This window comes from Argiope bruennichi, chromosome 2 (genome assembly GCF_947563725.1).
Source record: "Argiope bruennichi chromosome 2, qqArgBrue1.1, whole genome shotgun sequence".
NCBI classification, from domain to species: Eukaryota; Metazoa; Arthropoda; class Arachnida; order Araneae; family Araneidae; genus Argiope; species Argiope bruennichi.
This window is the reverse complement of record NC_079152.1, coordinates 69,325,060-69,339,567: the sequence shown is the minus strand read 5'-3', so window position 1 is coordinate 69,339,567 and position 14,508 is coordinate 69,325,060. Positions and strand designations below refer to the sequence as shown.

Sequence of the window (14,508 nt, the reverse complement as noted above, 5' to 3'; positions counted from 1 at the left end):
AATTAATCAAGAATTACTAAGACTATTTCTTTGGTTTCTTTTAGGACTAATCAAGATTACAAAGCATAATTTATAAATGAGTTGGAAATATTATGTTTATAACATTCACTTACAACAGTCTCAATCAGGTTCACCCTCTGTTGCCTCATTTTGTACAAAATACCGAGAACGTCCACCCTTCCTTCAACGAGAGCCATCTCAAGAGCTGAGTCTAGTACCATCATAGTACCAGAACGACCCACACCAGCACTACGACGAAAAATTAACAAATAAAGATTTGCAATAAAAATCAATGGGAAATATAATAAAAAATGAAACGATTTAAGCATTAAAAAAACATACAAGCTATTTAAAAAATAATGGGAAAGCTTCACAAAGTCGTTTGGCAGAAAATGGTAGTGAATGAAGATATTACAAATACTTGCTTAATAGATAATTTGAAACTCATTAGGACGAATAAGCTTTATTTAGATCAGTGGTGGATTTAGACATATTGCAGTTTTAATTAGTGGGCATTATCAGAACCCTTTTTTAAAAACCCTGCTTAGGCTTTGCATTTTGGCATTTGTTTTTCTCAATGTGTTAATAAGAAATAATTTATTTTAGGTTAATTATTTATTTTAGCAATTGTGAAAATGTACATGTTTTTATTTGTTTATTTATCATGATTCATGACTGTGTGGTAGTTCACAGTTATATTTAAACAGATTCTTGATGTTTATTAAAAACTTTTTTATTTTAATTTTTTATAAATTTCTAAGTGTATATAAGGAAACAGGTAGAAACCTTCTCAATTATATTTGGCAATGTGCTAGTATTATTCTATTGTTTTATAATTCTTAGAATTTTTATTTTTTAAAAAATTATTTATTTACAGTTTAGGTTAACATTTTTTAAGAGACATTCCAGCGACCACTCGTTAGTTCAGTGGATATAAGCTACTGCCTCGTTTTCCCAGTAGGAAATCCGCCATTCAATTAGCTTAGTTATTATAACTATAGTTTATAATAGTCATAGTTACATCTTCGTATCATAGTTATATAATAATCTTAGTTACATAGATATGATGCAAAAGTGCGGCACAAAAACTCGGACAAAGTTAATACATCATAGAATAAAAGATAATTCATTTCTTTTTAATTTTTGTTTATTTCTTTTTGTCTACCACTATAATTATATCATTTTATAATCATCTTTTAGTTTATGTATTAATTTTTGGCCTTTTTACAATGCCAAGCAAAATATATGCTATTTTAAAGTTGGAAAACGAACCATATGAAGTCGTTCGTTTGCTTAATATGCCTCGGCAAATAGCGTCTGAAGCAATCTATCGTTTCAAAGTGCTTGGCAATGATGGTCAAAGTCCAGGAAGTGAACTAAAACCTACGGTGGACTCTTTTAGTAGCGTAAGGTTATCAAAGGCAAGTTCAATGGAATTCGAAGGTTTCCATGAGAAAGATCGCTGGTGAACTGGAAATGAGTGGACCGAACTCTGATATTACCATCAGTGCAACGAATGGCAATATCAGTGTTCGATTGAAGCCTAACAAGAACCAGAATTTTCAGCTTCTCACTGAAGAAAACAACTCATACAGCTCCAAAGAAGCTGAAAACTTTTGAAACGGGCCGCATGTCAGCATTGAGAGAGATTCCTTTTCACTAATGAGAAGCTATTTACCGCCCAAAAGCTCGTAACTCCTAGAACTATAGGTTATGGTCTGTAGACGTACTAAGTACTTCAGCAATTGGGGAACATTGCAAAAATCCAAAATCGGTCAGTGTCTGGGGCGAAATTTGCGAAAGCTGTAAATCTCTGGTTTTTGTGGATGAGAGAGTTAAAATAATTTTAAAAAATGAACCAGTGGGACATTTTAGAAGCTTTTATATTTACATGGGCAAAATACACTTCGGCAATGTAAAGTGGGAGTTTCAACAAGACTCTGCATCAGTTCACAAGGCTAAAACGACAGAAGAGTGGTGTGAGGAAAATTTTCTGGACGTGATATCATCTGGAGAATGGTCACAATACTCGCCGAATCTTAATCCCATGATTAAAGTGTATGTATGGTCCATTTTGAAGTCTACGGCTTCCACTAAACGGTATAAAAGTTTGGACTCTCTAAAGCAAAGGCTTCTTCGGGACTGGGATAGATTAAAGGAACAAGACTTGCGGCCCATTGCTGAAAATTTCAATAAGCTTTAGCGCCTCTGCATCACTGCAAAAGCCGGCCACTTTGAAACCAATTAAATTTATTTATCAGTAAATATCTAATCTTATTATTATTTGTAATGCTTTGTTAATTTATTTTTAATAAAGTTATATTAAAATTTGTTTGTTCGGGTTTTTCTGTCGCATTTGTATAATTTACTACTCGGAAGAGTAGCTTTTCAAAATTTAGAATTTTGGAAACGTTTTTTTAGAAGAAAAAACGGGAAGAAATAACACTGGTAAATTTTACACAAAAACTAACAATATTCCTCCAAAGAGGAATGAGGCGTCAAAGAAAAAATGAAAAGGCTTTTGTAAGTACCCTAAAAAAATAGAAGGCGATTTTTTTATTAAAAATCAAAAAGTTCAAAATAAAATTGCAAATATTTTGTTTAAATGAAAATATGAATCTCAACTGGAATTTTATTATTATTTATAACATTTTTTTAAATCACTGCTTAGAACTCTTCTTTCTTATTATATTTACTGCATTCTAATTTTCCTTACAGTATTGATTTCAGCATTTTTGGCTTTTACGAATTTTCAAAACTTATTTTCATATTAAAAAAATCAGTTTTTAATTCTTATTTTACAAATAAAATTGAGAAAATAAAAAAATGAAAATCCATTAATAATTCGAACATATAGAAACCCAAATACTGAATAGATTTTTTTCAAATTTTACTTATAAATATTATTAAGCATTACAAAGCTTTAGCGAAAAGTTTTGTCACCAATAATCAAATAGTTATTTTCTGTTAACTGAAAATTATGTTTTCCTTCATTAAAAAGTTTATTTTATCTTTAGTATTGTCATTCTTATTTAATGGAAATATTACAGATTATTTAAATAATTTTATTAGTTTGTCGTTGAATAGTCATTTGCTATATATATTTAAATTTTTATTAAAATGTCATTCTTCAAAAATTTGAATGTTTCATTCTTTTGATAATGTTAATAACTTATGGTAAAATTAGAGTTCTGTGTAGCAATTTAAAATTTTTTTGGAGGCAAATGATATTCTCACATTAATTAAAAATAAATTTGTGGGAGATAAAAGGATTTTGCATGTAATAAATGACACTAATAAAAACATAAAAGCCATCCAATGCAATGACAGTATTACATTGAGTAGCTAAAAATCTTAAACATTAAGTTACATTACATATAACAACTAGTGTTTTTAGTTTTCCCACACTTTTATTTACTTCATAAACAAATTCGAAGTTTTATCATTAAAGAAAGTATTACATTTCAAAACTAATATTAATAAATACAAACACAGAATTTTCTCAGTTATTAGAAGTTTCATGATTCTAAATAATTGATACTATACATTTCATTCTTTATAATTATAATTTTTTAATTAAAATAATACAGTTATATAAACAATGACTTAATCATGCATCACAATTACAAATAGTTGGAAACTGATAATAAATTTGTTTCACTGAGGTACGCGAACTTATCAGGTATCAGTTGTGTTGAGAAGTTTATCTGTGTGAAAATTTATTGTCTTTATTTGAAAATAATTCGGTTTAATTGAAATTAAAATAGCTATTCATTCACTCAAGAGATGGGTGAGAATGAAGAACAACATTTTTATTAGGATGAATCAGCCCAGAATTTCGATATGGCCTCTTTCCATAGAATTCTGAACAGTTGAACTGGATGGAGAGGTAGCATTGAACTTTCCCCCAATTGTCTTTTTTTTATGATAGCCATAACATAATATTTAAAGCCTTAAAAATCTTCAATCAAAGAATTAATAGCTTCCATCAAAAGATAAAGAGAGAGAGAGAGAGAGACAATATGCAGAATTGTTAATTATGGTGTTTAGAGCTATTGCAATTCCGTCTGTTGGTGATCAATATAGACTGAGCAATAACGTTCAACAACTTGTGCATTCTCATTTAAAGTTAACGATCTTTGTTGTGTGTTATTAATTGTTTATGTAACGTCATTTCAAAATGAGCTGACACTTTTGGTTCTCTACAAGTCTAATCATACCAAATATTTACAGGAGCATATTCCGATTTTTGTAAAGATTGGATTTTTAGTATTATATAAGCAGTAAATAGTAAATAAACCGACATACGTTAAGGTCGCTTTATTCTTCACTCACCTGCAATGCAGTAACCAAGGAGTTACTTTCTGTTGTTCTTTTTGGAAGTCCTTAATATTTTGCATCATTTCTATGAGCGCGAGGGAGTAGGTCGGCACACCATGATCAGGCCATGCGGTGTACTGATACTGACGTACCATGCGGTGTCCAGACACTCCCATCTGTAAAAGTATTAAAAAAGGTTTCAAATAGTCAATAAAATATAATCCTCGCTAATCACTCGCTAAAAGTTAGGGGTGGATGTTCTTAAATTTATACAAGTTTATCAAAATTTTCAATCTTGAATACATTTCGTTGGAATCTTTCAGCAATAACATTCGCTTTTCCCTTTTCATCATCTAATAACTTCAAACTTTATGAAAATAAGAAATGAAATATAATAGAAGTTGATTTTTTTACCATATATCCTTGTTATTGAAAACAAGAGGACAATTCAGATTACGATACTTATTGCTTTATAATAAAAAACCAGCGTCGTATTAAAAGTTGGTTGATAGCTGCCATGGCTACAAAGTTATACTGATTTTATGATTCTGGTTATCCAATTTACTTTAATAAGTATTCTTGTATAAAAATTATATTTGGCTTAATAAGAGGATTGTTTTAATGAAATAATACAATTTAAAATCCAAGCATTGCCCAATGAAATCGAAGAGATAAAATTCTTCTTAAGACTAGTTTTCAATCATCTTTCAGATCTTAAGCGATCCTCTACACTGTGATAAAGAGAGAGAGAAAGGGAGAAATAAAAAAGTTCCTAAAGTTTTAATTTCAAAGAAAAAAAAATGCATAATTTACAAATTATCAAATTATCAGAAATTTGAAATTACCATTCTGAAAAAAAGAATCAAGAATTTCATAAGTTGATTTGTCTTTTATAAAGTCCTAAAATTTGAAAACATACGGGTTTTCATAATTTAATGAATACTGCAGAAAGGTATTCCATGAAGTTGTTATTAAATGAACCAATTCGTATTTTGATATTGTATGTCGAATGAGCCGAGCCAGATTCATTTAAGAAATTTTTGCATCTTTTGTAGGATTCTACTTTTAGATCGTATTTTTATCATTTTAAAAGTGCTGTGGTTAATAGAAATAGTAGCGAATAAATTAAAAGTGAAAAATACATAACTGTAATAAGCTAATAATTAATGTAATAATATTTGAAAATCAAGATAATCCCTAGTTAATAAACTCCAAAATTTGAGTTAATTATTATCATTGCTCGCGTTTAATAGATATTTGAAATAAATTTTTTAAAGACAACAAGCAGTTTCCTTTATTACAAGAAATACTTTAAATTTAGAAATTTTTTGTAATAAAATTTTTACAAGAATTTTTATAATAAACAAAAACTTACATACCTTTACAATTTTGAAATTTCTGATTGTATAGTCAATGAAAACCATTTCACTTTGAAATGTAATAATAAGATCTGCTGCTTTAAGAACCTTATCTGGCCAATATTTTTCACATTTTTTCTGCAAAAAAAATTATATCCATTAAAGACTAACTAGGATGTTAGAAACAAAGATAAGTACTTTACTTTAAAATGTGATATACGATTTCTTCATAAAATAAATAGAGTTTCGTGTGAAAAGTCTAGTGAAAAGATCTTTCAAAATAAAATTTTGTCAGGTTTAAAAAAAATATAATTATAACTTTTTAAATAAAAATATAAATTTGTCATAACTTATAAAATAAATAAATAATTTGTTATATAATAAAAATATAATTTGTCATAACTTTTTGTTCCTTTTTATATTAATTAACAGATAATTACATAATTATTATTTGAGAATTTTTCCAAACGAAAAATTGAACTTTAAAATGAATTCTAGAACCTTTTACAAGAAAAATGTATCTCACACCGATCTTAAAGTGCTGTAAAGCCAAAACCCGATCAACGAAAGTTTTCACAAGAGAAAAGCTATGTATATAACATAAAACTCTACATTACTGTGAATAATTTTTACCAGAAAGTAATCAAAATCTTGACTTTTTTTTTCAAAATTAGCCAGTTTAATAGGAACCTAAGTAACATTTTATAATATTTTGTATTTTCTAAAATGCCTTGTGTATTCAGATTTTAACTTGGTTGCAAGATTCCCTATCATACGGTTTGTACCATAAGAGAGAAGTACTGCAATTGAATAACAATTAATGGATTTTTGTCACTTTAAATTTAAACTAAATTATGTATTTTGATTTATAAAATTGAGATCCCGTTTCAAATTATATTGTTACGAAATTTCCGGGATTCGTTTGGATAGTGGGGGTTATATAGTGTGAAGAACGCTCAATCACCAGGCGGCAGTAGAAAATAAAACAACGACGTTTATTTACACGAAGACACACAGGACAGCACAAAAACGACAACTATATACAGCACAGAAGACGATTGTCTTCAGTCGAGACGTGCAGCATACAACAGCATACACAGCAGCATCCAAAACTCTACTACAGACAGCAGCACACAGCACACAGACTAAGCACACAGCTTAGTTCAGCACTAGCTTCACTCCGTCGCTGTTCTGCTTATCTCTGGAAGGCCAGTTCTTTATCGTAGGTTCTGACTACTCTTCGACTCCACTGGCTCACGACTCAATTCACCACTGCCCGGCAGCTTGATGGTTGGGTTGACGGGGCGCCTAGCCCCGGCAGGGGCTTATCCCCGGTAAGAAGAGACTTCACTGTGCTTTGCTGTCTATACTTTGCCGTGGTCGTCTTCGACGACATTTGGAGCCACTGCCCGGCAGCTGCGGGTGCTTCCTTTTATAGGTCTCAGGAGGCGGGGCTAGAAATCTCTCAACCAATCAGAAACGTTCGAGGCGTAACTCGGTTCCTAATGGATGGTTCGGGAAAATTCTCGATGTTTCGGGTATAATCTATTTTGGCGCCAAAGTCGCCAAATTCGTCGCCAAGTTTGTCGCTAAGCTCTAGGACCTCCTATGGAACCGACTATGCTGGGAAGCCGCATCACAGATTCGTAACAATATATTGTCACAGATTTAGTACCGTAAATTAACTATGAGACAGCATAGAGATACTATACCAACAAAAGAAAAATATTTTTTGAATACTGAAAATAAATTTGACAGCACAATAGAATATTGCCCTGAAATTACACAGTAGATTGGAACGATAACAAAAATCCTAAAATCGGGTCAAAGTTTCGATATAAATATATTCAAATTTTCTTTAATTGAGGTTAAAGATTATGGCTTTCAGACATATAGATATAAAGCATAACATCAGTATATGCAGTTGTCCAGCATCGTCTGCAACGATGGGGGCAATTTAAAGATATCCTCACCAACGGCCAATTCCAACTTTTGTTTTGTGGTCTAGTAACTCAGAAAGGTTGCTTTAAGGTGCGCGAATAAAGCTATGCATGAAAAAATAAGTTATATAATCGTATGCTTAATGTTTTTAAACAATTTTTATACAGGTTAGTAAGAAAAATCAATCAGCTGAGGTCTGCAATTTCTCATTCATTATTCTGATAATGATTCATTATATTCTCACTTCATGGGACAGTTAGAATTTATTTCTATTATTTTCTTTCAGATTTTTTTTTTTATTTTGTATTATTTGCAGTGTATTTCTTTTCTATCAGATCACTATTTGTTTCTCTCCGTCTTTAAAGATTAATTTTGATTTGAATATTCAAGAAAGTTTTAATTCATAGGTTATCGGATTTTTATAGTCTATTTTTAATGTTAATGTATATTTAAATCTTAAATGCACAACGGGCCGTGATGGCCTGGTGGGAAGGTCTTGAATTCGGAACTGGAGGGCGTGCGGTTCGACACCCGATTCCACCGAAAAGCCGTCGTGTAAGTAGGTCTGTGAAGCGCTACATCCGTTCGGGGAAAACGTTTTCACGTTGGAATGATGGTGTGAAACTTTGGAGATGGGAGGCCAGCTCAGGTGTCATCCTCGTCTTCTGACAGCGTTTCAAATTGAAATACATCCCAAAATAACCCTGGTGTTTCTTCAAAACGGGACGTTAATATAACTAAACTGAACTAAAACTTAAGTGTATTGCAACCTTTTTTTTTTAAATTTCTTAGACACTCTGTCACTGTACTTGAGATTTTCCATTACAACTTTCGATACTTAATCTGCGAAATCAGATCAAAAATATTGTTGACAGAATAACACCTCATCTAGTATTAAAATAAAAGTGCTGTGCATAACAGAAATATTTTCATATAGAAGATTTCTTAAAATGCAACAAATTCGTTTGACAGATCCAGATTTTTTTAAAATCTTCACGTAAGACTTCTTATTGTAAGTTTATATACTTTTATTCTTTTACCTACTGTCTCTAAATATTTATAGTCTTCTTTTTTAGCCATCCCAGTTGTTGGTTTCCAAAGCAATATGACTTCATATTTCTCTAACTTTATCGAGTACTAGTACTTTGCTATGCGAGTTCAACAGCTTATTGGTAGCTTGATTTGACTCATTTCCGAACAAAACAGCCTGGATTGTTCCCTATTAGTTTTTGAAAAAGTACGGACAAATTTTCTTTTTATTTCTGATATTTGTTTTTATTTCCTAATTCTGAATTCGCACCTTGTTCTAAAATAGGGTATATTTTAACCCTTTAAAGGGCCATTTTTTTCTAGTCATATTATGCCAAACTGCTTTTAGGCTTGAAATTAGAATAAGAAAAGGGATTCATTTAGCTTATTAGATAAATTTAATTTGATTAATTAATTAATTTGGTTAATTAATAATTAAGTAACAAATAAAGACACATCATTTTGTCTGAGATAAAGAACTGAAGCATCTAAGTTTCTGACTTACTAAAAAAATTTGTTAGAACTTATGTAAACCTACATAATTTCATACAAAGATTGATAAATTTGGTGGGAAGCATACATCCCACGGCCCTAGAAAGGGTTAAGCAAGAGGGAAAAATCCGGAACCATGTAACTTTATAAACGTGAAAAATCAAGATATTTCTGTAAATATAAATATGAAGCCAAGCATACAAAATAAAAATACGATAATAATAACATTATTCTATCATTTGATGAAATGCAATTTATATTGACAAATAGTTAATATGGAATTAATATGCAACGCAAAATGATTACTTTTCCGTGTTCTATTATGTTTGCAGTCATAGCGATAACATTCACATCTTCCTGCCATACCATTCTCCAAAAATCCCCAACTGTCTTGTCCAGCGGACCTGGAAGATGCAAAATATAATTAATCGAAATAAAATGGCATTGGAATTTATGGAACTGAAATAGGTTTAAAAAACGTTTATATAATTAATCATTTCCAATTAAATGTGAAATGTTATCTAAAAGTATTTCTTAATAAGTTATTAAATTGTACATATTACTGATTCAAATATCAAAACAAATAATATTAAAAGCTACTGTATACCTTGTGCGCAAATGTAGCGTGTACCTTTCTTGTAACCCTGTAATACAAAAAAGAAATCATGAATTAAACTAAACAAACCAAAGAATATTTTAACATTTTTAGCTGAGAGAGAAATAATCAATTGCTACATGTTAAGTGTATGAAGTAAAATTATTTAAAGCGATACGATTTATCTTAAAACTCCTTTCATCAAAGAACAAATGATAGAAATGCTGTGAAACACAATTGCTTTTTTCTTTAGGGCTCAGAAAATAGAATTTTTTTTATTTGTGAAGAATGCTCGATTTATAAATGTAAATAGTGCTATTGCTTTCTATCTATCCGTACCCAAAAACGTAATTCCCTATTTTAAAAAAAAATTAGAATTTTAGATAATAAAAGGTGAAATAGAATCCTTCACTAATTAAAATCAAAAGCGTTTGTAACTGCTTTTAGATTAAAAACAACTCGAGAGAAAATAAGTTTACTCTCCATTTTCTCATCCTATATACTATTACATAAAAATCTGCCCACTGGTCTCCTCGAAACTTTCTCACATTCTTTCCAATACAAGTTTTCTCTTCCTTCCTCTACATACAGTTAAGGACAGGTTAGGCCTCGAATGTTTTGCGAGGCATTATGAACGATAGTTACAAAATACAAATCTATGTTACGAATTTAATATTTTTACTGAATCTATCGAGAAAAATATGTATTTTCGTCGATTTTTTGTCCTCTGACTGACACCAAAATTTTATAGAAAAACTGTGATTGTAATCATAAAATAACACACCGAATATCATTATTTTGAATTATTGCGTTTACATACAGGAGAAATTACAAACCCTCGGAAGGTCAATCATTTGAGCATTTGATTCAAAATTTGATTCAAATCTTCAAATTTTTTGAAGTGCTAAATTTGTGTAACAAATTTTACCTAACTAACTCTTTGCGTTTTTTATTTATTGAGTTTACTTGTACTTAAACAGCCTCCTGGAGTACTTAGACAGACCACCTGTGAATAAATTTTTCTCAAAACTTGGAAGAAATTGCATATAAATAATATACTAAATTTCAGCCGTCTAGCTCAATCATTTTTGCCACATCTTCAGAGACATATTGTCATAATGACAAAAATTTGTTTTACACTCTCATGGAAGCTCAGAAAGTAAAAATGTCAATAATAAAGTGTTTAAAAAACAATAGAGCCATTGTGTTGCAAACCAAACATTTTTCGATTGATTTTCTATCAAAATTCAGCATAAGTATCCATGTGCGTGATGACATATTGTTGCTGCTTTTTGATTTCCTTAAGACTGAAAATTCATGGCATTAAATGCGAATTTCAAAAATAAAGCTTAACGTTTTAATATTGTAATCAGCTGTTTCTTTTGGGGCTTATATTCGCTATTTAAAATTCAATTGTACATATTTCAATTGATACGGAATTCATAAACACCATTTTTACAGGTTTTAACCTTTTTTTACACTTTCTCTTATGTGAAGAGACAGTATTGTTATCATTAGAATGGTCAAACTGGAGATTTTGAAAAAGTTCCATATTTCAGATCTCTCTCAATCTGAAAAACATATATTTTGAATTTTGTCTGTCTCTGAAACGTTAAATCAAAACTGATTTGTGATCCTTGCACCAGATTTGTAGATTTCTCTTAAATTTTGAACAAAACTCGTTTATGGAAAGTCCGCCTGTTCGGCAGTCCGAATATACGTTAACAAGATAACTAAAAAACAGAGAGAGCTACATAGATGAAATTTAGTATACAGTTTGGTTGATTTAACTTGTAAAGAGTTGATAGAATCAAATTTGGAACCAAATCCATTAAGAGGTTAATCACCCATCAGTTTAGACTTTTGCACATATATAAAAGTGAAAATTCAAAAACGTAACAATGTAAGTAAAGGTAAGTTCAGAGTTTTAGCACTTAATATGTAAATCTTGACGAAGTTTTGAACCAAATCTGTCAAAAGGTTGACCGTTTGTTGAACTGCACTTTCACAAGCATTAGATGCCATAACTGGAAAGTGCAAAAATGAAATTTGATTATCTTATTATTTAAATTCAGAACTATGTCAGATTTTGACTTCAGCTTGTTGGGAAAAAATCCATCCAAAATTCGAATTCACTTTTCTTATCGTTGTGTCTTCTGGAAATTCAAATCGTCCGTTGAAATATATGAATCTGAAAACTATGCTTAAATTAATTAATAAAAATAATCGAATAATGACCAAAAAATTGCATTACGTTTTATAACATTAAGCAATGTCTTACTCACTCTTAAAAAAATTTAAAGAAATTCGTCCTCTAGTTCTAAACTTCGTATCTGATAATGATTTGAGCTTAAATCAGAGCTTATTTTTAAAATATGAAGTTTATTATGTCACAACTAAGTTATAATCATCGTAACATGTGTGAGCAAAAATACTACAATTAAAGTGATGAATAATATTATTGTAAAATATTTTTATTATTATAATACAGAATGTATACAAAAAAAAACTGATGTCATAAAATTTTATTTATTAATTATGTTTTATAGTTTGTTTATTTATTATGTTTCTTTAGTGAAACTTGAAAGGAGGAAGTTGGGATGCACATGAACAATAGTTGTTATCCCTGTTTTCAGATGTAGATGCCGAGTAAATTCAACGTACAACAATATTGTGCAACAATATTGAAGATATTGAGGGAAAACGTTAAAACTAATATTAATTTTCTGCTAAAAAATCTAATTAACATTTTGAAAACTCTTTTCTATTTGCAAGAGATCCAAATTTGGTAGTCATAGGTCAAACAAACGATCTACCCCGTAGAATATTTTTAGTTATTTCGTCATCATTCATGTTGCATGACGCAATTTACAAATAATATACAAGCTTTTAAGTATTATCATGTTAAAAAGGGCAATATGACATCAATCTTCCCCTACGGGATTTAATTAGTGCAGAATTCTTTTTTTACATTCGTGTGAATATTCATAGCTTTAATTCATTAAAAAGCCTCACTAACAAAGCGAAATATCGATGCTCTTATATTAACAGAGTATAATCCCACATCTTATCAATCAACTGTGGCAGAATTTTTTTCACACACGACTTCTTTCTTTTCCCTTTCCTTTAGTAAAGATTTTAAATTAAACATAAATGCCACTCGACGGCTTAAAACACTGTAAGAGGAGATCCTTTTGACCTAAATATGGAGGCCGTAGGTTCAATCACAGCTGTGTTTTTAATTAGCATCATTTAGGAAAAACTGGCGTGACCTTAGTTGTTGCGCCAGTATCTCGTTTAGCCGGAAACGAAGAATCGGCACCTTAACCTTTGGGAAATTGAGATGCACATTGGATTTTCATATTTTTTAATTAATATTTAATCATTCATAGTTTTTTACTATCTGAATAAAAAGTTATATGATATACGTCTTAATGCTACGGAATTTTAAGTTAATCTAATTAACAACATAATCCAAATTATCATTTACGAAAGTAAAAATTACGAAACTGTACCTTAAATACGAAAGTAAAGTATTTATTAGAATATACCGATCGTACACTATAAAATTCTAAAATTCTTTTGAAAAAGTGTCATCATATACCTTTCATATACATCATACCCTTAGAAAAAAATTAGCCAACTGACCAAGAGGAATTCATACTTTTGGAGTTGTAATAAAACTATTACAGTCCTTTCAGATTCTTCAAGATCAGGACATAACAGCATTTGTAAACTCGACGTTTTCATTATCATATCCTAATATAATATCCTATCCTTTCCTTTATGATACCAACGTGCAATGAATTCACGTTTTTGAACTAAAAACGCATAAAATAACTCAAGGTGAACTTTAGCTATCTTTTTATTTCGATTAATATAATAGAACATTTGTCAACTTCCGTGCAGGAAAAAGAAATAGATTTTCGCAGGAAATTAAAGCACATTTGAAGTTAGATAAAGTTCTTTAGCAACCAAAGTTTTAATTTCCTGTCAAATCATTAGTCATAATTTCCATTTAAATATTAAGGTTTGCAGTAAAATTGGATGATTTTATGATTCATATTAACTTTAAAAACACATTGGAAGCGATGTCACATTTACATTATAAAATCAAATTTGTAAACGAAGTTCCACAGCATTTCATCAATTATGAATTCTTACATAAATGGTAAAAAGGAAAATAATTATATGCAGTATTAAATTGTAATATTTTTATACATACGTCAACATAACTTGCATTGATATAATCTGAATTCGGATCATTTTTGTACTTTTGTAAAATAACTCGGCTGTCGTCATCTGAAATTGAAAATTATTGAGAAATTTTATTACGAAAAAATAAAATAACAAAAAAAATTAATAAACTAATTTTAATTTGTTATATATTCATCTGTTTAACTTTCACGGTAAAATTATGATAATAAAGTGCATATTAGTCTTATTATTTGCATAAAATCCTTGTTAATGCTTGTTAGCCTTTTTTTAAAAAGAATTTTTAGCTAAAATTCTTTCTTAGCTTCTTCCAAGACATTGACATATTTGTTTATATCAATACTTTTAAGATAATCTAAGAGGAGTTCCTATAAGATGCATAATGGTGCGTGTGTACCAATAGTGGTGGTACATTACATTATGCTTAATGGTACAATTTTTAAACAAACAATTTTAACAAATGTTTAGAATGTATTTAAAAAGTTATTCCTGTTTTTTATTCACAAACACAAACACATGTATGTATGTATAAAACATATATACATGCATATACATACA

The 14,508-nt window shown here is 29.9% G+C and overlaps 1 protein-coding gene across 1 annotated transcript in view; it reads right to left on the bottom strand.

The window, feature by feature from the left end:
* LOC129956229 (receptor-type tyrosine-protein phosphatase mu-like) overlaps positions 1-14,508 on the bottom strand; it is a 76,257-nt gene that overhangs the window by 32,505 nt on the left and 29,244 nt on the right. Inside the window, exons 4-9 of the mRNA XM_056068285.1 lie at positions 13,961-14,037; positions 9,748-9,784; positions 9,447-9,544; positions 5,700-5,816; positions 4,336-4,496; positions 114-249 (exon numbers count right to left, since the gene is read on the bottom strand). Of these exons, the coding sequence (XP_055924260.1) occupies positions 114-249; positions 4,336-4,496; positions 5,700-5,816; positions 9,447-9,544; positions 9,748-9,784; positions 13,961-14,037 (626 nt within the window). The remainder of the gene's footprint in view (positions 1-113; positions 250-4,335; positions 4,497-5,699; positions 5,817-9,446; positions 9,545-9,747; positions 9,785-13,960; positions 14,038-14,508) is intronic.